This window comes from Ceratotherium simum, chromosome 5, assembly GCF_057802395.1.
Source record: "Ceratotherium simum simum isolate JZ-2026a chromosome 5, ASM5780239v1, whole genome shotgun sequence".
NCBI classification, from domain to species: domain Eukaryota; kingdom Metazoa; phylum Chordata; class Mammalia; order Perissodactyla; family Rhinocerotidae; genus Ceratotherium; species Ceratotherium simum.
Genome location: NC_141904.1, coordinates 47,028,271 through 47,053,261, shown reverse-complemented (window position 1 = coordinate 47,053,261; position 24,991 = coordinate 47,028,271). Strand labels below are relative to the sequence as shown.

The 24,991-nt window shown below is 47.7% G+C and overlaps 1 protein-coding gene across 2 annotated transcripts in view; it reads left to right on the top strand.

Annotated features, from left to right (window-relative positions):
• The window catches only part of CDCP1 (CUB domain containing protein 1), a 57,435-nt gene extending 32,654 nt beyond the window's left edge, over positions 1-24,781 (top strand). For both annotated transcript variants that reach the window (XM_087430847.1, XM_087430846.1), the window contains exons 3-9: positions 2,675-3,037; positions 3,961-4,329; positions 13,433-13,654; positions 14,704-15,084; positions 16,497-16,862; positions 18,976-19,063; positions 21,442-24,781. In XM_087430847.1, the coding sequence (XP_087286973.1) occupies positions 2,675-3,037; positions 3,961-4,329; positions 13,433-13,654; positions 14,704-15,084; positions 16,497-16,862; positions 18,976-19,063; positions 21,442-21,874 (2,222 nt within the window). In that variant the 3' untranslated portion in view covers positions 21,875-24,781. The remainder of the gene's footprint in view (positions 1-2,674; positions 3,038-3,960; positions 4,330-13,432; positions 13,655-14,703; positions 15,085-16,496; positions 16,863-18,975; positions 19,064-21,441) is intronic.
• The last annotated feature ends 210 nt before the right edge of the window (positions 24,782-24,991 follow it).

Sequence of the window (24,991 nt, the reverse complement as noted above, 5' to 3'; positions counted from 1 at the left end):
GCTCTCAGTCCTAGGATGCCACACACAGTTTACTCTATAGTAAAAACCCATGGTTTTCAAAAAACAGTGTCATTTCTGAAGTGATTCACAACTCATATCATTTATGAAAATATTAACTTCTAAGATAATAAAGCTAGACACTGGAATCAAGTCCAGAGTTCTGCCTGCCCCTCAGTTTTTTTGTTGTTGTTGTTGTTGTTGTTGTTTTTTTTTTTAAGATTTTATTTATTTATTTTTCCCCCCAAAGCCCCAGTAGACAGTTGTATGTCACAGCTGCACATCCTTCCAGTTGCTGTATGTGGGACTCGGCCTCAGGATGGACGGAGAAGTGGTGCCTCGGTGCGCGCCTGGGATCCGAACCTGGGCCACCAGCATCAGAGCGTGTGCACTTAACCACCAAGCCACAGGGCCGGCCCTTGTTGTTGTTTTTTGATGAGGAAGATTAGGCCTGATCTAACATCTGTTGCCAATCCTCCTCTTTTTGCTGAGGAAGTCTGGCCCTGGGCTAACATCTGTGCCCATGTTCCTCTACTTTATATGTGGGACGCTGCCACAGCATGGCTTGATATGTAGTGCATAGGTCTGCGCCCGGGATCCGAAACTGCAAACCTCGGGCCACCAAAGCGGAGCTTGCAAACTTAATCACTACGCCACCGGGCCAGCCCCTGCCTGCCCCTCGTTTTTAAAACCTTTCCTGAATAGGCATTCTGAAAGTTTCCAGGTTTGACACCTCTGTCATCATCGCTTTTTGAATAGTCCCATGAAAGTCAATGGAAGTAGAAGTCTGTGCTGAGGAAAACAAGTTGTGAATCACTTCTGAAATGACTCTTCTCCATCCCCTGGCTAGGAATCATTTTAGCTATTTAACATCTTTGCACGGACAGGGAACGGCTGAAGACTTGGAGGCATGCCCATCATTGGACTCCTCTTACTATGTGTCCATCCTAAAACCAAAGCTCATAGCAACGAATTAAAAAGTGCTTGCACATTTGACTCTCCCCACGTCACATGGCTGGTAGCAGAGCCATGGCTAGGAGATGGGGCTTTTTGACTCCAGGTTCTTGGTATGGAATTAAATCAGAATCACTCAGGTACCCAGGCATGTGTATTTTTTGAGAGTTCTCTAGGTGAGTTTGGTGTGGAACCAGGGCTGAGAACCACTGCCTTAATAGAGTTAAGTGATCCCACAAGAGTGCAGGACCCAGCAGGAGCCACTCCACGTGGCCCTGGGCACACGGGAGGTGTGGGTGAAAAGCTATGAAAGCTATGTGGCTTGATATAAACAATGAAGTTTCCATGAGCTCCTAAAAATAGATACTATCTTTACTGACACACAGGATCTAATTTTAGCCACATTCATCACCTTGTTATCTAACCATTTTATCGGTTAGGCAGCGCAGCGCGTTGGCAAGAGTGCGGGTTGACCAAACACAGCCAGGGTTTTTGTCCTGGGATTGTGTGCACTGCAAGCACCACACTCGTCACCAAGACCCCAGGGCTGCTTTGCAAAAATTAGAGGTTTAGCGTGGATGACCCCAGAGGTCCTGGATAGTTCTGAAATTCTCCCATAATTCCACTTCGAGTTGGCAGTGCTTTCAAATACCCCACTGGAGCAGCAGTAAGGTTCGCAAATTATCATTAGCATGGCCAGAGCCCACAGACCTTTCGGATTCCTGGTGCTGGAGGCCACAAGAGCCTTACTGTTCGTTGCCTGCTTTCTCTTACTTCTTCCCGCTGCCTTCCTCTTATTTCCTCCTTGACAGCAACGATTCTCGCTTTGTTTTAAAAGGCTTAGGAAACAAAGTACATCAAAGGACGTCATTAGTTGTTTGCCTTAAAAAAAAAATTTAACTGCAGTGGTAATAAAGCGCCAGCATTAAAGTCACGAGGCAGGAAGACAACGGTGCCTCCGGGTCCCAGCCGTTAAGGGGGTTGTGCACTCAGAGTGTGCTCAGTATGTGGAGGAGTGTGTTGATGAGAAAACTAGTTTTGAAAGGTGGAGCTTGGCACTGTGCTCTAAGAGTTGTGAAACCGTAGCTTCCTCGGAATAGGGAAGTCGGATAGCCCAAGCACAGGCTCCACTGCAGAGGGCCACCCTTGGGCTTCCAGTGAGGCCTGGGCAGAGCCCACCACCTGGACACCAGTAACTTAATCTGGAAAACACAGTGGTCAGGAGGTGTCTTGGTCTGTTTCCCCGGAAGCAGAGACTGACACGGGGATGTTTGTTTGTCATTTGTCTTGGAAGTAACCTACGAAGAGGTGAGAAAAGCAGGATAGCGCAAGGGAAGAAGTAAGCAAAGCTATGGTTTTAGCTGAATTGTAGCCTCAGGCTGATGCTGGCATGTGAGTGGTGTCACCAGGTTGTGTCACTTGAAGGAAGGAGGGCAGGCTTTTTCATTCCTGCACTGGGCAGTGACAGCTGCAGGCTGCTGCTCCCCCTTGGGATGGGAGTGACGGGGCAGCGAAACCTCTCAGGCTTTTCTAGTCCAAGGCCGCTCCCCTAGCTGAGGCACTGCCCCAGAGAAGGATGAGCCATTGGCCACCAACACTCAGGCGACCAGGGGATGGGTGCACTGCCTGGTGGAGCCCCCAAAGAGTCTACTACAGGGCTGAGGAGGAGCTGTAGGTGGCCTGGTAGCGTTTGTGACTAAGATTGCTTTTGTGACTGTTTCAGACTGCATGTCAGGCCCGTGTCCTTTTGGGGAGGTTCGACTTCAACCCTCACCGTCGGGGCTGCCCGCTCTCAACAGGACTTTCATCTGGGACGTCACCGCTCACAAGAGCATTGGTCTAGAGCTGCAGTTCTCCAAGCCTCGCCTGAGGCAGATCGGGCCTGGGGAGAGCTGCCCAGACGGAGTCACGCACTCCATCAGCGGCCGCATCGATGCCACCGAGGTCAGGATTGGAACCTTCTGCAGCAATGGCACTGTGTCCCGGATCAAGATGCAAGAGGGAGTGAGAATGGCCTTACACCTGCCGTGGTTCCACCACAGAAACATCTCTGGCTTCAGCATCGCAAACCGGTCGTCTATAAAACGTGAGCACACCACTCCCTCCCTGCTATTGGATGAGGTTGAAACATACAAAATCACCGCTGTTCTAGGTCGGAAATGGGCAGATGTCGGCAATTTTGTATGATTCGACCTGAGTACCTTAAAGGAGGATCCCACTCTTCTGTAAGCGATGGGGGCCACTCACTCCTGTTGTGAACCCGCCCTTCTCTACTAAACACACCAGTGGTGACTCTCTTTCCTTCGTCCTCTGTGCATGTGAGGTTTGTTTTCAAGAAATGAAATGAGATTGATTCTATAGACCTACCTAAATTGCTGTTTCTGATTTCTTTGTCCTGTCTTCTATCTCTTCCACATTTTCTATCATTGTATCATTGGTGTGCTAGGGCCGGCTCACACCAGCTCATGAGAGCTGATTGTTCAGGAATGTTGTGAGCTGATGTTGAACAGAGCCATTAATAAAAATAAAGTTATATAAACTTAAAATTCAATAAACCAATTTAGAAACAAAGGTAATATACTCAAAATCTCATCATATCCAAATTATTTTACTGCATTTTACTATTATCCATGCTCTTGAAATTATTTATGTCGATTGTATCTGTAGGTGGAAGTACTGTATGATGGTGAGCTGCTGCCCAGCTCTTCCCAACTCCACATTCAGTCATCTCACGTTGGTAGCTTGAAGTCAGCCACGGTGGGAGTATTTACACCAATGAAGTGGGCAGACACTACAAGTAGGGCCTTTTGTTCTTCCCCACTGAGTTGGTTATTAAATGTTTACTTGCACACCACTGATGTCTCCTCATCATAGCATATCCAGACCCACTGCTCAGGACCTGAGACTCACCTTCACTTCTCCTCTAACCCCCTGCCCTTCAGCCATGGACCACCAGGATGGGGTCTAATTGCCTCCTATTCTTTCTTGTTTGGGTTCCACTCCCAATAGGGCTGTGCATCATCGAGTCTGTGTTTGAGGGCGAAGGCTCAGCAACCCTGATGTCTGCCAACTACCCGGATGGCTTCCCCGAGGACGAGCTCATGACATGGCAGTTTGTCATTCCCGCGCACCTGCGGGCGAGCGTCTCCTTCCTCAACTTCAACAACTCCAACTGTGAAAAGAAGGAGGAGCGGGTCGAGTACTACATCCCGGGCTCCACCACCAACCCCGAGGTGTTCAGTCTGAAGGACAAGCAGCCCGGGAACATGGCCGGGAACTTCAACCTCTCTCTGCAGGGCTGTGACCAAGATGCCCAAAACCCAGGGGTCCTCCGGCTGCAGTTTCAAGTTTTGGTCCAACACCCACAAAATGAAAGCAGTGAGTGAGCCCACCTTCCTTCCTCCTCCTCCTCCAGCACTTTCCTTCCTTCCTGGGTAGTCTGCTTAGGGTGAGGTTCCCTTCCTATTTCTCATCTGTGTCTTCTGGAACCCTTGGACTCTGCACTCTGAGAGTTTCAGGAAGTGCGTTGCTAGGCAGTGAGACAGACTCATTGGTGAACGCCTGGCATGTCGTTCTATTTCAGCACGATAAAAAGCAAACACAATCTTGCATTTAGGGTACTAAGTTGTTGTTAATGAAAGTGTTAGAAGGTTACCTTCTAGATCTCGTGTCTTGACCCTACCATGTGAATCGGGATGTCATCATCAATGATAATAACCAACACTGTTATTAGCTGAGTGCCCCATACCATGGGCACACACTCTGCGTGCAAAGCCCTGCCCTAAGTACACCACTTACATGGTGTCAGCTAATCCTTATTACAACCTTGTAAGGGAGGCGGGAATTATCTTCATTTCCTGATGAGAAACCAGAAGACTCAGAGAGGCTATGGAACTAGCCCAACATGACACAGCTTGTCAGGAGCAGAGCAAGCTCAGAACCCAGAGCTGGTGCTCTGGACCCTACTGAACCCCTGGTGGGTTGATGAGAGTTAGATTGCACATCATTCCACATACAGTTACTGAGATGCCATTGACCTAGAGAAGGGTCATCAGGGCCAGGAGTACGCTGAGGCGATGTGTCCAGGGCACAACATTTAAGGAGGCACCCACTCTGAGGTGGCAGTCTTACGGAGGCACTCACCCTCAGGTCGTGTAAGTACAAGATCAGCCCTTGAGGGCAAGCGCCTCCTTCAACATGCTCCCTGCGTGCCTCGCTTTCCTCAGCGAGGGGAGTGGTGTGGATCTTGAGATAAAAGGTCCAAGATGAGTTCAGAGTGGCTGTTCCTGGGAGTCATCTATGAGCTGGAGTCTGTGAGTTGTGACAAGTGATCTGGAACCAGAAATCTCTAATGTGTGCCGAGGATGGGTCCTGTCCAGAGGGCTGATTTTCGTCCTTGTTTTTATTATTTTTTACTTTCGGGAAGTAGGCAGAACTAGGCAGAAAAATTAAGTGGCAGTGAGAAATGATGTGCTGTTTATTTTTTTTATTTTTTTATTTTTTAAACTGTGGCTTATTTTTATGGAGTCCTTTATTTTATTTCATTTTTATTTGTGAGGAAGATCAGCCCTGAGCTAACACCCATGCCAATCCTCCTCTTTTTTTTGCTGAGGAAGACTGGCTCTGAGCTAACATCTATTGCCAATCCTCCTCCTTCTTTTCCCCAAAGCCCCAGTAGATAGCTGCATGTCATGGTTGCACAGCCTGCTAGTTGCTGTATGTGGGATGTAGCCTCAGCATGGCCGCAGAAGCGGTGCGTTGGTGCACACCCGGATCCGAACCCAGGCCTCCAGCAGCGGAGCACACGCACTTAACTGCTAAGCCACCGGGCTGGCCCCCTAAGTGCTGTTTATTTTTGAGGGCGTATAAACATCTGAGAAGTGACCGTGTGGGGTCCACTCGAGGGGTTGCCCAGCTGGAGCTCCCTCGGGAATGCCCTCTCGGTGCCCACGTGGAACCAGGCTCCTCAGGAAGCTGCAGCTCCACCCACAGTCCTTCTCATTCACAATAACCACGTAGAAGGCATAACTTTATACATATCTGTGTTTGCCTGTGTGTGTCCATTGACACATCATTATGATTCCACTGTCACAAGTTTATCATCAGAGTGTTGAAGACAGCCGTGAAAGGATTTGGAAATAGAGTAGGCTTGAGTTTGAGAAGACGGAGGGATTTATTTATCTTCTCAGTCATGGCAAAGTGCTGCTGATTAATTCTGCTTCCTGTAACATCAGCTGGGTTGATTTCTAAAACTAATCAAATTGTTCAACATGCTATAACCAGCATCAAGAAGGGTATGGCTTTAGTTCTGAGGTAAATAAAGAGTGATTAACTGCAGTTTAGAGATATTTAGCAATGTCAAGGCTGAACATAAAGTAGGGTTTGCATTTTTCTAGAGGAGTGAGTGGACTTGGCCAGCAAGAATATCTTTGGGGTAAAATTAGGCTAAACTGGACTCCCTGAGAGCTCCGATTTCTGGACAACTCCATCTCGATCCTTTGAACCCTGACATGGACCCTAAATTTCAAGGGATTACCCAAGGCAGCCAGTCCTGTGCACCCACACATTTGTCCGATCCAGTCTTAACTATCCTTCATTCGATAAATATGTGTGGGCAGCCTGTTTTGGTGGCAGCATAGCCCAGGGGTTCAGGGCACCTACTCTGGAGCTGGCCTGCGTGGATTTAACTGCTGGTTCCCCTACTTACTGTATGACCATGGGCAAGTCCCTTAACGTCTGTGTGACTCAGTTCCTCATCTTAAAATAGAGATGGTAGGACTGCCGCCGTAGGGGTGTGTGAAGATGAAATGAGGTAGTGCCTGGAAGGTGGTAAGCACTCTTTAAATGTTATCCTGCAGTGTTCTAGGTCAAGGAAGGGACACAGGGTTGAAAAGACATAGCAGTTGTCCTTAGAGATTAGATTATGGCCCAAAAGAGATAGGAGACTTGTAGGACGCAGGAGTTCACTTCTCAGGAGGATTTTCAATGGTGTGTGGTGGGGTTCGAGGCAGGGAGCGCACCTCAGGCTGGGAGGAAAACCAAGAGGAGACTCGTGGCCGAGCCTGGCCCTTCTCAAGCTACCCGGGAGGCCCCGGACAGTATGTGCCCCTCACCGCCACAGGAAGGGGTTCTAGGTGCTATTTCTGCTCTTTCTTAGCCTTGGAGATGAGAAAGAAGAAGCTGGAGGGTTGGGGGAGGCTTCAAGAGACTGAGTCCCCTGAGTGGGAACCTCTGTCCTTGCTTCTCCCAAGAATGCTGGTCCCCTCCTCCTGCTGTACCTCCCTGAGCCCAGGCCAGGGCCTCTTGCCCCTAACTTGACCTTCCTTTATCCCCAGCAGTAAGAAACACTGCTCAGACCAAAGCCACTACCCCGAGAGTGCACATATGAATGGTTTGCATTCATCACATGCCATGTTCTATTTATCCATCTGCATGCCTGTCTCACTAAACTCCTTCCAACCAGGAGCCTTGTCTTATTCCTCTATCTTCTTACACCCACCACAGTTTCTGGCACATTTCAGGCCCTCCATAAACCCTACTGCACTAATCTCAGGAGGCAGCCTCTTGTCCAAAGTGGCTCGAGAGCCAGATGCACCATCCAAAGGCATAGCCCATCAGAAGGGGCAAGGCAGCTAGGACGCAGTGGGGGCTCCCAGAGAGTGGCTGCTGCAGAAGTCAGATGAGGGGAAGCGCATCAGAAACAAGAGCAGAGGCAGAGCCAGGAGGCCTCCTCAAGCCACAGAGGGTGGCTGTCACAACAACCATGGAAAGCCAGAGCCTCAGCAAGGGCGGAGGCAGCCCTCAGAGGCACCCAGCCAGCCCAGACCCCTCATCATCCACAGCAGGATCTGACCGTAGTGGGTCCAGGCTGCAAAAAAACAATTTCTGAATGTGGGCAGCAGGCAGATGTTGCCTTGAACCTAATTGTCTGCCCAAAAAAACCCTTCTATCAACCCTCTCTCTACTTTGGTGGAAAATAGCATATAAGCTCAAACTAGACCCAGAGGACTCCTGCAGGGAATATCTTTTCATGGCTTGACCACAAGCATCCTGTGTCTTAAGATGAGTAATGTACGAGTTGCCCAGGGCCTGAGGAATGGCTGATCTGGCCGGCTGTGACCGTATGTGTGAGCACTGGTGGCTTATGCTGCCTAAAATGTGATGTTTGAGAGCTCGATTCATGTTCATCTCTACCGAACAAATCTTGTTTTTAAGTGCTCCAGAATGCACTCTCTTCTTTTTGGATAGTACAATACTACCACGTCATAAATTATTATGGGTGTTATTACCACTTCATTACCTGGAGATATAAAAAATAATTTTGGTCCTCTTGGAGTTTCATCTAATAGTCATAGCAGAGAGAGGGCTTTTCTATTGTCCTGTGCAGCCTGTTTCTCTTTCTATAATGTTGTTTCTAAAAGGTTCAAGTGGCCCTGCTGATAATGATCAGGTGAGTTAATAGTAGTCTACCTATCGACATTATTCCCTTTAGCAGGAGCAGACTGCTAGCCTGCTGCTTTATGCAGCCTCCTCCACCTTTGGAAGAGCATCGGAAATAAGAGCAGAGGCAGAGCCAGGAGGCCTCCTCAAGCCACAGAGGGTGGCTGACACAGCAACCGTGGAAAGCCAGAGCCTCGGCCAGGGTGGAGGCAGCCCTCAGAGGCACCCAGCCAGCCCAGGTGTTTACTTGTGCTGAAAATACCAAACGGCCTAGTGTATCTTCAAAACCCGTGGGTTTCTGGGTTATCATGACTCAGATAAGGTAGACGGAGTTTCCAGCGCTGCGCACCAGGTGCTTCTGTTGGCTGCTCCAGGTCACTGCTGGTTGCAGAAGCCGTCACACTGCTTCTTCCTCAGCTTTTACAACCTCCAGAAGCCACCAGAGCCCTTAACTAAATGCTGACTTTGTTTTTTGTTGTTGTTGTGTAACTCGTGATCTGTGAGTCTTAAATTTGTCCCGGTGGAATTGACATGTATTGTGGCCTCTGACTTCTTCCCGTGGAGCCCATTTTCATTTTAAAGTAAGAAATCTCTATCTATAAGTACCCCAAAAATGATTAGGGGCCTTTATGAAACTTCCATCAATAACCTAATCCCTTCAAAGGTTTCCAGGTCCGTAACTCTCAAATAGTAAGAGCTTTTCTTTTTTGTGGGAGGGGTCTTTTTAAACCTCAGGCCCAAACGTTTTTTACATGAAGGAAACATCTGAAGTGTTGTAGAAACAATACAGGACTCTTTTGCGGCAGGAAACTGGGTCCAAACCACAGATCTGCCCTCTGTTAGCTGAGTGACTGTAAGCAGTGAATTTGAACCTCCTCGTGGTCTCCTCTTTCACCTGTAAAGTGGCAACTACCACACCTGCCCCACCTCTCTGTAGTGAGGGTGGGATAAGGCAACTTGTCAAAGCACATAGAAGACACTGAGTAAAACTCTACCTTGTCTCTCTGTAGATTGACGAATTTTAATAGGGGACATTTACATTTAAAGCACCCCATCCGTGAGACGGGAAGCCTGCACATTTCCATCCTGCTTTGCCTGCAGAAGCCACCTAGGAAAACATTCCTTAGGTGGGGTCAAAACAGTGAAGATGAGTTTTAAAGGACAGTAAGAAATGGGCTGAATGGGGGGCTAGGAGATTGAAAACCTAACCATCTTCTAAATCAAATCATAGTTAAGTTAACAACATTAGGGGCCAGCCCCGTGGCTTAGCGGTTAAGTGCGCGCGCTCCGCTGCTGGCGGCCCGGGTTTGGATCCCGGGTGCGCACCGACACACCGCTTCTCCGGCCATGCTGAGGCCGCGTCCCACATACAGCAACTAGAAGGATGTGCAACTACGACTTACAACTATCTACTGGGGCTTTGGGGAAAAATAAATAAATAAATAAAATTATTAAAAAAAAAAAAAAAACAACGTTAGGATATATACTCCAGTGCTGGACATGACATCTCTCTGATTGAAGCACTATTAGCCATCATGGTAAAATTTACCTAGAAATAGACAATAAGAACTAAAGAAAGGAGTCAGCAGATAAAACAACTATTAGACATTTTCCTAATTATGCTTCTAATTTGGCACTGAGCTCCCTGGCAGCCAGTTCAAAGAGAGCAATTCCATTAATGAGATGGTTCTTGTTACCAGGAAGGAAGAAGCCTAGCAGACCCTCTTGGGAAACAGAGCTTTCCCAGCTGGCATTGAACTTACTCGCTGACGCTGCAGGCAGGGAGGCTGAGGGACCTGATGGACGCGTCGGCAACACCCTTGAACTGCAAAGGCAGCACCGCCTTGCGCAGGCTCCTTCCTAATTTGATGGCTTTCTATAAAAGCAGAATGAATGAAATTAAAAAGCAAATCAGTAAAAAGTGATCTCCAGGGATTCATAGTGTAGAGCCTTCTGGAAATGACTATAAAGTGAAAAGAGTCTTTTATAAAGTAATCTGGTAATCTATTCTAAATAATTGAAAAAATATTCCTATCTTTCACGTAACAATCAGCTCTGGGACTTTATCCTGAGGAAATAGATAAAAATTAAACATGCAAGTGTGCTTATTACAGTCTTTTATTTCTAATGGCGAAATCATAAAAATCACCTAAAAGATCAATAATTGGGCAGTTTTTCAAATTACATAAGAAATACATGAATATTTTCTTATTAAAAATTCAAACATTACAGACAAAGCTAAAATGTCCCCTCACCACCTGTAGTGTCCCCACTTCTAGGCCCCTCTTCTGAAGTAACCACAGTTTTGGATTTGTTGTACTTCTCTCCAAATCTTTTTTCTCCAGATCTTTTTTCTCCTCATTTACATACATAAGTATGTACATGTAGAAATAGCTATTTTGTTTTACATAGAGATTTTATAATCAAATGGTATCATAGTCTACATATTGTTTTACAGCTTGCTGTTTTGCTCAATACTATATTTTGGAGGCTCTTAGATCAGTATATTTAGATCTCCCTCATTCTTTTTAACTACTGCATAATATTCCATTCATGAATATTCCATAGTTTATTTAACTATTCCAGTACCAGGTGGTTTCTAGTTTTCCCCAGTAACATTGCTGTGGTGCAAACGTGGGCATATATCCCCATGTCACACTGCTGGGTTCACAGGGGTGTGGGTTTTTCATTTTTATACTATACACTCTGTTTTAATTTGATTTCCTCTGATTACAAGTGATGTTAAGAACTCTTCATATTTTGGATATTTGGACGTTTATATTTCTTCCATGAACTGCTCAATCATTCTATGTTGCAAATATTTTCTCCCAGTGTGTCCCTTGTCCTTTAATGTTATTTATTTATTTAATGTTATTTATATTAATGTTATTTATATAATTGTCAGAGTAGTGGTTTAGTGGTTAAGATTCAAGGTGCTCTCACCACCATGGCCTGGGTTTGTTTCCTGGTCAGGGAACCACACCACCTGTCTGTTGATTGTCACACTGTGGCGGCTGCATGTTGCTGTGATGCTGGAAGCTATGCCACCGGTATTTCAAATACCAGCAGGGTCACCCATGGTGGACAGGTTTCAGCGGAGCTTCCAGACTAAGACAGGCTAGGTGAAGGAACCAGATCACCCTCTTCCAAAAAATTGGCCGTGACAACCCTATGAATAACAGCACAGCGTTGTCTGATACAGCACTGGAAGGTGAGAGGATGATGCAAAAAGCCCAGGCAGGGTTCCGCTCTGCTGTACGGAGTTGCTGGGAATCAGAATCCACCCAACGGCACTAACAACAAATTATCACAGAGACATTTTCATCTTTTTTTTTTTCCTTGTATAATTTGTGTTTACTCCACATTTATAAGGCTATTCTCTTTGTTTTTATTGTGGTGACTGCTTTGAGGTATCAGTCTAAGTTTGTTCCTTTACTAATGGGAGAGACAGTTCTCCGGGCCCAGCCTATAGACTGGTTCATCTTTTTCTCACTTATTTGAAACATACCATTTATTAGAGACTAAATCATAACATCTGTGGTTCCATCCTGTCTATGAATCTTCTATCCCTGTGCTAACAACACACCATTGTTAATTACTATTCACAGTAGGAGAGTATTGAAATAAGGAATGGAAATCTCACTTGGTTGACTGTTACGCAGCCAGTAAGATTAATGAATATTGAAAAAGATTAGAGAATATGAACTCTATAGTAAAATAAGTAAAACTATATAAAATAATAAAGTAAAAGCTGAGTATAAAATTGTACATGCACTATACTTTTAAGCAGGTGAAAATATGCATGATGTTAAAGAACAAAAATTCAACCGAGTAAATTTGATGATCTAATTGTTTTTGTTTGTTTGTTTCTTTTTAAATGTTTTCTCTCTTTATTTCCAATATCAACTTTTTTTTTTTTTCCTTGAGGAAGATCAGCCCTGAGCTAACATCCATGCTAATCATCCTCTTTTTGCTGAGGAAGACCGGCTCTGAGCTAACATCTATTGCCAATCCTCCTCCTTTTTTTTTTACCCCCAAAGCCCCAGTAGATAGTTGTATGTCATAGTTGCACATCCTTCTAGTTGCTGTATGTGGGACGCCACCACAGCATGGCCGGAGAAGCGGTGCATCAGTGCGCGCCCAGGATCTGAACCCGGGCCGCCAGTATCAGACCGCGCGCCCTTAACCGCTAAGCCACAGGGCCGGCCCCTGTTTGTTTGTTTTTTGTGAGGAAGATCAGCCCTGAGCTGACATCTGATGCCAATCCTCCTTTTTTTTTTTTTTTTTTGCTGAAGAAGATTGGTCCTGGGCTAACATCTGTGCCCATCTTCCTCTACTTTATACGGCATGCTGCCACAGCATGGCTTGACAAGCGGTGCGTCGGTGCACGCCCGGGATCTGAACCTGTGAACCCCGGGCTGCCGAAGCGGAGTGCCCGCACTTAACTGCTGTGCCACCGGGCTGGCCCCTCTAATTTTTTTTTTAAGCAATTTCTGAGTGGGACAGCATCCCGTCTAGCAAGTAGAGAGATACTCAGAGGAGTTGTAAAAAATGGAAGGTTTTTATAGGCAGAAGGAGGGTGGGCAAGGATGTTATTAGCAAAAGAAAAGAAAGGATTGTTTCAGGCCAGGACATCTTCTTTGGGGGAGCACACCAGCAGGGGTTTTATGCAGATTAGCTCACTGGTGTTGGTCAGGAAATTTCAGATTGCTTGTGTAAAGATCACATTCCTCGGAAAGGTTAAAACTGCAATCAAGTCTTGGTTTGCTGTCATGGGGGCAGATCACTCCATTTTGGGCCTGTTATTTCTTTTTTAACAATACATATGAACAAAGACTAAAATGAATTTGAAGAAATGCGAGCAGTTAAATAAGGCTGGTAGAAATGCAGTCCCTTATTTTTCTTTTTAAATTTCTTTTACAGTTATTGTGACGTTGCCTTAGTAATAAAAAATCTTTCCAAGGTTTTGTGCTAATTTTTGCCATTTCACGGGCTTGCTACTGATCCATTCTTCACACCTGTCTTCTATCTGTGGTTCCAGATAAAACCTACCTGGTTGACTTGAGTAACGAGCGAGCCATGTCGGTCACCATTGAGCCGAGGCCCATCAAACTAAGCCAAAATTTTGTCCGCGGCTGTTTCGTGTGTCTGGGGCCTTGGTCCTGTAGCACCAACGTCACCCTGACATCTGGCTCCAAGCACAAGATCTCTTTCCTGTGTGATGATCTGACACGGCTGTGGATAAATGCCGAGAAAACCATAAGTACGCCCCTATAGTTAGTGCACTCCTCCCGGGCCGTGGGTAGCTCTCCCTCCCCTGCCCTGTCTCCTGAGTGGGGTCCACTGGGTAGGCTGTAAATAGTATGATCAGAAACGTCCTCCACAGTGCAGAGTGAGCAGGGGCAAGTGCAGGGTGAGCAAGGGTGAGCAAGAAGCAGACGCACTCCCTATGGGACCAGCAGCCTCAGCTGGAACGTGCGTCCTTCAGAAGTGCATTCCCCGTGTCCATGCTCATGTCTCCCTGCCCAGCCTTCTAGTCTGTCTTGTGAACTCATCTCCTCTGCGTAGCCTTCCCCAGCCTCCCCCGTCCACCTGCCCCTGCTTCCACACTCACCGCCTCCTTGTCTTCTCTTGCAGGAGACTTGAGAGTCTTGAGGTCAGGAACCATCCCTTTTTTTTTTTTTATCCCTGTGGCCTTAGCAGCGCTGGGCATGTGCTAGTCACATCATAAATGTTTGATGACTAGAGGGCAGCCAAACCAATAGTCACCTCCCGGCTGGTCCGCCAGGATCTCTGACGTGGATGCTCGTAGAGTCTCTACAGATGCAGCAGCTGAGGCCACAAGAGGCAAAGCAGCCTGCCCGTGGCCACCCCACTGGGAAGTGGCGGAGCTGGAATGAGAGTTGAGATCTCCCCAGCTCCAGTCCCTGCTCTAACCACTACACAGAATGGCCTCCCCACAGATGGGGACACTGGGCATCAGGTCTGGGAGGAAAAGTATGTGCCCTGCCCACATGGCACTTAGCATCTAAGACACAGATACACAGAGGAGAGAGCTTGAAGCAACAGGAAGCGAAAATTTCAACCCTAAAAACTCCCCAGAAGTTGGTCTGTCAGTTTGGTAGACAGTAAGAATGTGAGAGAGCAGGAGGGGAAGCTAGAAAAGGAGCGTCAAGGAGCCAGCAGTGGAGGACAGCGTGGGAGAGGAGAGACCAAGGGGAAAAGCAAGAAAGCCTTGGGCTGACTGGAGAGCTGGGGCGATGCACTTCCAGTCTCCTCCCCACCTGGGTACCATGAGCACCTCTTTTCCAGGCTGCATGGACCACCGGTACTGCCCCAGGAAGTCCTACTCACTCCAGGTGCCCGGGGACATCCTCCAACTGCCTGTGCAGCTGCACGACTTCTCCTGGAAGCTGCTGGTGCCCAAGGACAGCCTCAGCCTGGCGCTGGTGCCGGCCCAGAAGCTGCAGCAGCACACGCACGAGAGGGCCTGCAACACCAGCTTCAGCTACCTCGTGGCCAGCGCCGTCCCCGGCCAGGACCTTTACTTCGGCTCCTTCTGCCCTGGAGGCTCCATCAAGCAGATCCAGGTGAAGCAAAACATGTCGGTGACCATCCGCACCTTTGCCCCCAACTTCCAACAAGAGGTCTCCAGGCAGGGCCTGACCGTGTCCTTTATACCACATTTTAAAGGTAAGGGGGTCTTTCCCTCTCTCCCCACCTCCATGCCCCCTCGGCCTTTCTCGTTTGAGCATTCATCTTATTTTGGTTTTGTGATCGTCTTAAGTTGTCAATTTGAAGAGAAGGGACAGTTGAGTGGGCTGGTCCTCACACAAGAAGTTTGCAAGATGGTGAGTCCTGATCCTGACTTTACCATTAACCTAGTGTGGAAAATTCCAGGAGTTAGAAATAAGACTCTCTGACAGTGGGAGGTGATGGCTGGTAGGCAGCAGAACAAATAATCAGTTTCGAGTCTTTTTTGGAAGCAGGCAGGGCGTAAATGAGAACTAACCAAATATTCCTGAGTCCTGGGTTTTTAAGGTGGTAACATAAAAATCCTTATTCAGACAGGTTTATGATTCTGCTTTGACAACTCAGAATGCAGTGTGGAGAGCACAGAGGAAGGAATACCGGGAGGGGGGTGAATCAGGAGCACGAGGGTCCTGGCCTCCTGCCCGGTGGAGCAGACCCCTCCCAGCAGGCTGGTGTGTGATCGTCGGTCTTCTGAGGCAGCAAACGGAGTCTCAGTCAGTCACAACAGTGAACTCGATGTGGCTGGTTTTAGAAGTCCCGGTCACCACTACAAGTTGCTCAAATTTAGAGGCCATTTTAAAATTGACCAAGACTTTCTTTGAGGTTTACTTAGTACTTTTGTTCTCAGAGGCAGGAGTGGGAGGGAGGGAGAAAGATCTTGGGACGTAAGATGAAGGTCAGTCAGGCTGCCTGGCATCTCCAGGGCTACCAAAGAAACTCCTGCTGGGGAGTCTCTGAAAATAAGACACGCTGTCATCAGTGCGGAATGGTGGGGGTTTATCTGGCCTGAAGGTAAGTTATGGATTAGTCAACATGTTGGAGGCTCTTTCAGCTTTGCAATTCTAGAATTCTTCCCAGAACCTGAAGTTTTTTTAATTTCTGGAACAGAAATCAGTATAGACCAGTCCCACCACAGAGCAGGCCATTAGATGAACGCTAGCTATGGTGAGGGCACTTCTGAAAGGAAGCTGAGTTTGGCAAACTGGCTTGTTTTTGGTCTGTTTATTTGTTTTTTTTCCAAAAGGGCTGAGCACCTCATTTGACTGAGACTCGAATCCTGTGCTGACCAGTACAGTAGCCACTAGCCACATGTGGCAATTTAAATTAACAGTAAACAAAATTAAAAATTCAGTTCCTCAGTCACACCAAGCGCATTTCAAGTCTTCAGCAGACGCACGTGGCGGTGGCTCCTTTACTGGACAGCGCAGATACGGAACATCTCCATCGCTGCCGAAAGCTCTAGCGGACAGCGCTGGTCTAGACAGTTTAACAGCGCCTCCTCCACCACTCCCTTTTCTCTCTTTTGATTGAGTGAAACAACGTCTGTCTGGATTCTCTTCCCTTTCCTGCAGAGGAAAGTGTTTTCACGGTGACCCCGGATATGAAAAGCAAGGTCTACCTGAGGACCCCTAACTGGGACCGGGGCCTGCCGTCTCTCGCCTCGGTGTCCTGGAACATCAGCGTGCCCAGCGACCAGGAGGCCTGCCTGACCTTCTTAAAGGAGCGGACCGGCTTGGTCTGCCAGACGGGGCGCGCGTTCATGATCATCCAGGAGCAGAGGACCCGGGCCGAGGAGATCTTCAGCCTCGAGGAGGAGGTGCTCCCCAAGCCAAGCTTCCACCGTCACAGTTTCTGGGTCAACATCTCCAATTGCAGCCCTGTGAGCGGCAAGCAGCTGGACCTGCTCTTCAGGGTGTCACTTTCCCCAAGGACAACGGGTAAGGGTCTTCGATGCCTTTCAGAGATGGTGGGGGACAGCAAATTGGCAGCTGAGGGATAAGGAGCAAGCCAGGAGGCGAGTCATAAAACACAGATTTGAGTCCTGGCTGTCCATGTAGCAGTCAGCTATTGCATCATTAGTGCTGCATAAGAAACCACCCCAGAACTCAGTGGCTTAAAAACAGCCATTTATTATTGCTCACATGTTGGCTGGGCAATTCTGGTCTGAGCTGGGCTTATCAGGGTTCATTTACTCGTGCACCTGCAGGCTGCTACAGGTTGGCTGGAGGACTGTGCTGATCTTGGCAGGCACTCTTGCATATCTGGGGCCCAGCCAAGATCTGCTGGGATAACTGGGCTGCCTTGGCTTTCCTCCTCATGGTCTCTTATCCAGCCCAGACCTATTCTCATGGCAAAGGCAGAGAGATCCAAGATAGGCCCGAGGAAGCATGCAAGGTCTCTTGATGCTTACGTTAGGAACTCACACACCGTCCCTTCTACAGCATTCTTTTTGCCAGCCCAGATTCAGGGGGTAGACAATAGATTCCACCTCTTGATGGGAGGAGCTGCAGAGTCACATGGTAAAGGACATGGTTCAGGGAAGGGGGAGAATTAGGGCATTTTTGTAGTCAATGTTCCACCGTCATTTACTCTCTCTCTGACATAGAAGTCTCTTCCCTCCTCTCATCCTCCTCATCTGTAGAGAGTAGATGATAATAACGACCTCATATAAATATCACTGGGAATTCAGTGTTGATGATTAAAATGTGGAGACCTGGAAAGTGTGACACAGGTACACAGTGCTGGCATTTTTTAGTTAGTCCAATGAAACATTGGAATCCATGAAATGCCCTTGGTGGCGGGCCTCAGAGCCGAGATGAGGAGTTTGCCTTTATGCTCAAAGTTGCAGGATGCACTGAAGAGTTTCAGGCAAGGAAATACGTGTGTGGCCGGTAGTCTGTGGTGGGGCCGTGTTCGCCCTTTATTCCAAGATAGTCACAGAGCCTCACAGTGTCAGAACCAGAAGGGACCCTGGAGATTGTTTCTCCCGGCCCTTCCCTCGCTGGCGGTCAGTGAGATTGAGTATCTGCCCACAGCCACACAACTGGAGAGCAGCACGAGAACTGAAGGGAGCCAAAGCCCCAGTGAAAAGCTCTCCCGTGCTCTCAGGTCCGCTCCTGGCTTTTCTTCCTCTCTTACACTCATTTTCTGTCACTTATTTCTATTCCTCTTTTCTCTTAATCTCACCTTTCGTTTTCTTGTCGAACAAGCAAGAAATTCTACATCACTGTTCCGTGCAGGGCTCCTTCTCTGATTTTTCTTTTTCTTTTTTATTTCCTTTGTACAACTGCAGGAAAAGAACAGCACAGATGAAACCACCCTCTCCTTGACTCCTTCCCCTCTGACTTTTGACTCCCTGTTTCTCCTACACCCCTCCGCTCTCCTCTCCTCCACAACACGTTGTGGCGATGCGGGGAACACATGCGATATAGGCCAGGAGTAGCCTTGGAGTAGATCTGGTAGGTCCCCCGGTTCATTTTAGTTATCCATCGCTGCATAACAAACCACCCCAAGATTTAGTGGCTTAGACGATAACCATTTTGTTTGCTCCCAATTCTGGGGTCAGTGATTCGGACAGGGCCCAGCAGGGTGGCTTCTCTCTGCTCTAAGCTATCTGGGGCCTCAGCCAGACGCCTTGAACAGTGATAGGGCGGCTGGGATGGTTTACCTGGAGCCAGATGTCTGGAGCCTTCGTGCTCGCTTTCGGCTGGATTCCTTTGTTTGTTTTCCTCACGGAGTCTCCACATGGCTAGCTTGGGCCTCCTCACAGCCTGGTAGTCTCAGTATAGTCAGACTTCTTATATGGTGGCTGGCTTCCCCTCAGAGAGAAAGTGCAAGAAGCTGGCAGGCGTGTAAAAAGTTAAGCCCAGAACCAGCACAGCCCAGATTCAAGAGGAAGGGAAATAGGCTCCTCTGAAAGTGAGGAGCAGCACGGGTGTACGGGGGGGAAGGAAAGGATGGAGGCCCTCTGTGGAGACTGTCTACTCAAGTTCGTCATCGGCCTAACCCCTCTTGTCTCCTCATCTCTCTCCCTTGTGTCTCTGCTCACAGACCTGACTGTTATCATCATCGCGGTGGTGGTAGGTGGCGCCTTCCTGCTGTTTGCCCTCGGACTCATCATTTGCCTTGTGAAAAGGAAGTAGGTGGAATTTCTCAAACTGTCTTCAGCCGATCTGACACATCCTTAGGTCACAAAGACCAGGGCTACCATTAATTATTGACTTTTTTCTTGCTTCCCATTTTCTCCCCAAAGATCAGTTTTACATAATATTGCCAGATGTGAGTTATACTTGGAGGGGAAAAATCCCATACCTCACAGGAAAAAAAAAAATGAAAAAACAAATACATGTGTGATAGTATTTTAGCCCGTGGCTTTTATGCAGCTGCCTCAGCACAAGTCCCCTGTGAATCACTTACTGTCTGCTCATTAGACTGTGATCATTGCAGGGGTGATGATGATGGGAAAATGCTCACGTCAGCCCCGCCAGACCAGGCTTCTGAACCCGCTCCCTCTGTCACCCTGAGGAAAGAGAACACATGCTGCCCCAGCTTGTTCCCTCCTGTTTCTTAAACAAACTGTCTGTTTTATGCTTGTTTATTGGACTCCAGACAAGCACCAAAAAGCCAGCCCTGTGGGTAAGAGGAAGGAAGACCCAGTTAACTGCCTCCTTCCACCCCCTCAGGATGACAGCTTCTGTTTTATGAAAAGAGAGTGTTGACCTTTTTAAACAGAGTACACGCTGCCACTAGATTTTATCAATTCTGCTCATATTTCTGATTAAAGCCACAAGAGATGGGGCAAATCTGTTTTCTTTCGCATGATTTGACCTTCCAAAGAGCTAAAAAAAAATTTTTTTTATTAACTGGGTCCCTGAACAAACAACTGAAATTGCTAATCAACGAGGAGACTGTCTAGAAATGTCTCCACTGACAAGGAAGGACCTGCGCGTGGCAGATCCAGGGAGAGGCCTCATCTCCGTGAAACGGGATTGTACATATATTGCATGTGGGGAAAGGACTTCTTTTAACAAAACATCATTTCACTGTTTCTCTCTGGAAACTTTCTTGTCTGGGATACACAGTATGTTCCACCCAGACTGGAAAGCATGGCATTAACACTGAGCCCCAGCTTCCTCATCAGGAGGGAATTGAGTGAAGGGAGGGTCCAGCACTTGCCTCCATCCCTAAACTGCCCCAGTTCTGGCCTGAGAATCACCAGCCCCAGGCTTGCCATAGGGGAGGCCACTGGCTGCCAGGTTTGCATAAGGCCGATCCGTCCCCAAGTTGGTATAGGAGGGTGGATGGGTACTGCAGTGAGAATGAAGGAAGACAACACCATTGAACTTGTTCATTAAGCGTGTATTTGAAAGTCTCCTGGGCACTAGGAACCATGCAAGGTGCTGGGGATACAACAGTGAGCAAGACACAGTCTCTTCTCCCACTGCCCAGGGGAACAGAGGGACTAAAGAGGCAGGCACATAAAGAGACAGCTTCAGGACTGCATGAGAAGAGCTTTGGCGGGGACAAGCAAGGCAGTGTGGGAGCACAAAGGAGGGGCATCCATCACAGGGCTTCAAGCAGGAGCCTTTGGAACCCGTCATCCTGGCCAGAGACTCAATGTTACAAGCTAAATGAACTAGATTTATTTTTATCTCAGTAAAGTACAGGATGTCCACAATTAGTGAACCGCCAGCCTGTGCATTATATGGTCCATTATGTTAATTGAGCTAATGTCCTCCATTTGAATCACTGGTCAGCTGAAAAGTCAGCAACCCTGCTCTTGGCTCGTGGAGATGGAGAGTGAAGCTTTGTTTTCCATGACAGAGAGTGCTAATGCCTGTCTGCATCTAAGTACCAAAGAACGTTACAACCCAAACGTTAATGGTGTTATGGAGGAACTCTGCACCCGGCCTGCATTGTCTTCTTCTTAGCTGTTCCCCTGTTGGAGCTTACTGCTGAAGGGACTGGATCCCTCTGCTAATGCTGAGTTCTGCCGTCCCCAACTCCAGCTCAAAACTAAGAAACAGGCTTCCATCTGGAGTCTTGTATGTTATGTAGAATCTAGATGGTCAGAGCTTTGCCCCATGCAAATGAAGGATGAAGCCTTAGCTACAGGAAAGTTCTGAGAGAGTCGTAGAAGGTGGGCCTGGGCTGCCTGGGCCTGTTGTGGTTGGGCTGGGGCACCACCCCTGTCTAGTAGGAAAGGGGCTATCAGATGTCTCCACCATCAGGTACCGTGTGTCTATCGAGGCGAATTCAAGCGCAAATAGTGTTAAAAATTCCCTCCCTAAACCCCTCTCTACTCCCTGTTTCCATCTTGAAAACTGGAGACAGAAGCTGGTCTTTTCTACATGTTCACTGAGAACAGTAGTTTCAGTTTCAAATGCTAAGTCATTTGAAGGACTTGGGGGAGCTACGGTCAGAAACCTGAAGGATCTAAGTTCCAGTAGGAATATATGAGTGGTGCATATGTAAGATCTTTTTCTTCCTGACTTCTGTCTTTGTTCTTTCTCTCAGGAGGAAAAAGGAGATAAACAAGGGCCCGGCCATAGGTATCTACAATGGTAACGTCAATACCCAGATGCCAATGCAGCCAAAAAAGTTTCAGAAAAGACGAAAGGACAATGACTCCCACGTGTATGCAGTCATCGATGACACTATGGTATATGGGCATCTGCTGCAGGATTCTAATGGGTCCTTCCTCCAGCCAGAGGTGGACACCTACCGGCCCTTCCAGGGCCCCACGGGGGACTGCCCTCCCTCCCCGCCCCCCATATTCTCCAGGGCCCCGACTGCGAAGTTGACGGCAGATGAACCATCCCCTGACTTCCCTCCTGAGTCTGAGAGTGAACCGTACACCTTCTCCCACCCCAACAAAGGGAATGTAAGCAACGGGAACACGGACATTCCCTTGCTGGATGCCCACAAGCCAGCGGAGCTAGGGGAATAACTTGGACCCATCCCAAAGACTTTGCATAAAGCAGGGCACTGAGACACCCTTTAGGGTCCCCAACCAGAAATCCTAAAGAAGAGGAATTATATGGAAGGACTAACAGAAGGTTTTCCTGGATGCCACCAATTTCTGATTTCCAAGTGGACTCATTTCGATGATGAGACGTTGAAAATGATGAACTCTGATCTGGATACAATCATCACAGTTCATGTCCATCTAAACTCAGGTTGAGCTGTAAACCAGCCTGTAATGAGAGGGGAGAGTGTGAGTCACCCAGGACAGGGTTGCGATGAGCCCTGGATTTGGATTTGGATTTAGACCTCATCAGGTCGACAGTTCCAATCCCTAGGAGGCTGCCGAGGTCCCTGCTCTCACTGGGGTCCCCTGGATGAAAATGACAATGTGCCTTTTTATTATTATTATTTATTTGCGGTCTGTGTATTTAAGAAGTTGAATGTACAACCGTACAGCTCTGTTCACCTGACCTAGTGACAACTTATGCTAACTGTGTGGATGGCTGGGTTTTGACTTCTAGTGATGACGACTAGATAAACATGTGCTCATCCCCTGGGAAGTGGGAAGAATTTGCATTCTGTGCAGCCAGAAGAGTGTGTGTGTTTGAGCAGCGTTGATGCATTGACGCGTATCTGCTTTGATAAGAGACTTCTTCGTTCTCTTGCTCTGCGTGTGGTTACCCCACTACAGAAATTCATTGAGTCCCATTGTCCTTTAGTCTTGGAAATAAGAGAAATTTCCTTGAATTGCCATGTGTGGCTCTCGCAGCTGCAACAATACTTTGGCATTTAAACAGAAATTCAGAGAGTATTTTCAGCCTCTAAAAATGTTTGAAAATACACCAGAGTGGCCACCTGGATTCGTTTCCTATTACTACTGTAACAAATTACTGCAAACATGGTGGCTTAAAACCACACAAATTTCTTATCTTATGGTTCTGGAGATCAGAAGTGCAAATTGGGTTTCATTGAGCTAAAATCAAGGTGTCAGCAGAGCTATGCTCCTTCTGGAGGCTCGAGGGGAGAATCCGTTTCCTTGCCTTTTCCAGCTTTTAGAGGCTGCTCACATTCCTTGCTTCCCATGGCTGGTCATGCTGTGGCACTGTGACACTGAGCCTCCCGCTTCCCTCTTTCACTTATAAAACCCCCCTGGATAATCCAGGATAATCCCCCATCTCAAGATCCTCAATTTAATCACACTGAGAAGTCCCTTTTGCCATGTAAGGTAACATATCCACAGGCTCTGGGGATTAGGACGTGGACATCTTTGGGGGGCTGTTATTCTGCATACCACACCTTCCTGTCACTGCAGGAAAGACTACAAAATGATCCAGCCCACAGGTGTGTTTTGTTTAGCCTGCAGAATCTTTTTTAAGAATTGGTTACTAACATTTAAATTATAAATTTTTTACATAAAAATCCAGATCAGGAGATCTGGCCATGCTGGGGTTCACATTCTCACCTGACAACAACTGGCTGGAGTTGAGAAGCAACTCCACCTTTAGATGGGGCATCTGCTCACAGTCCCCACCACTCCCTGTCGCCTCCCACACTGAGGCCATGTCTGTTGCTATTGTTCAATGCCCCTGCACGGTTGCTTTTCTCATAATGAAATGGAAAGTTTGGGACCCATATCTCCTATCAAATGAGAAGATAGGCCCTGACGCTGGTGTGTGTTTCAGGAAAGCTTTTTTTTATACCCCGGCCTTATTCCTCATTTATCCTAATTACTCCTGTGGGCATTTGCCTTTGTGGCTCCTGTTCTCTCTGGGAGGAGAAGGATTGTGTTATGGCTTGTCAGCACAGGCCAAAGTTCAATATTTCTGTGGCAAAACCTCCTTTGAAAAATAAATGCACTTCATTGCCTTCAGTGAATTCACCTTGGAAACACACCACCTGGACTTGTTCACGTGCTACTTTGCTTCCATGAAAAGGAGTTGTGCAATCTCCTAAACGGTGTGTACTCAAGGCCTCTTGAACTCTTTCCAGAAGGAAGTTTGTTGTTGGTTTTTTGTTTGTTTTTTTTTAATTATGCCCTCGGTGCTGCCTGTGGCACCTTTACTTCTGCAAGGCTGGATCCTGCCCAGTTGCCCTTGGCCTCTTCACCTGAGATGCTGGCAAACTCCCTCCAAGAAGGGCCAGAGGAGGGCCGTGGCTTCCCTCCTCAGGTGAAATTGTATTGTTATTGAAAATCACCATTGGAGCCCTGGTCCTCCATTCTCTACCTTCCCCGACCTTCTGGCCTCTTCCGAGGTTCACTCAGTCCATGCTCTGCGTTCCGCCTGCAGCGTGGCTGGCCGTCTTTGGGCTGGCTGTCACCACACACGTCACTTTTACTTACAAGGGCCCCGCTGGCCATTTTCTTTTAACTGAGAGCTGAAAACTCCAGGCCAAATTGCTGTCTTCCTGAGACCTCAGGTGGATTTAATGTTTTCTGAAGATATGCTTCCTTGAAGGGGCCAGCCCAACGTACCTGTGGCTCTTTTCTTTAAAGCCTAGGCCCCACTTATGTAAAATATTTCAGGGTCACTGGAAACCAGTCAAACACGTTTGTTGAAGCCTGCTGTGTGCCAGCACAGTGCCCCTCCACAGTGGGTCTGCCGTTGCCCAGGCTGCCCTCATGCCCATCTGCTGTACCTGTGAGGAGGCCTGGCTCAGCCAGGACTGATCTCTAATGCTGGGGTCATTTTGCCTGGGAGGGGAGTGTCTCAAGGAAGAGTCAAGGGGGAAAAGCATAAGTCCGTGGGACATAACCTTGGTCAAGGTTAGAGGACTGGTTTGTGTGGATCTGCAATGCTTAACCGGAAATAATTTATTTGTTGTAGGTACTTTTTAGATAGCATTTGGTTCATTTCCTACACTTTTTTAAATAAATATACCCAAAAAATGAGCATCAGGTTGTTTAAATGCTTCAGCCGCTTGTCCCCTGGTTCAGCTGAGGTCCCAATTTCCCAGTTGTTTACTGTGGCAGGCTCGACGTGGGCTCAGCAGATGCCGTCTTCTCTCTGTGTTTATGGTACAGGAAGCCTGGCTTTGGGCTGCCAGTGGGCAACTCAGAGGCCAGAGGTTGTTCTGTTCTGTTCTTGTGGAGGGAACATGA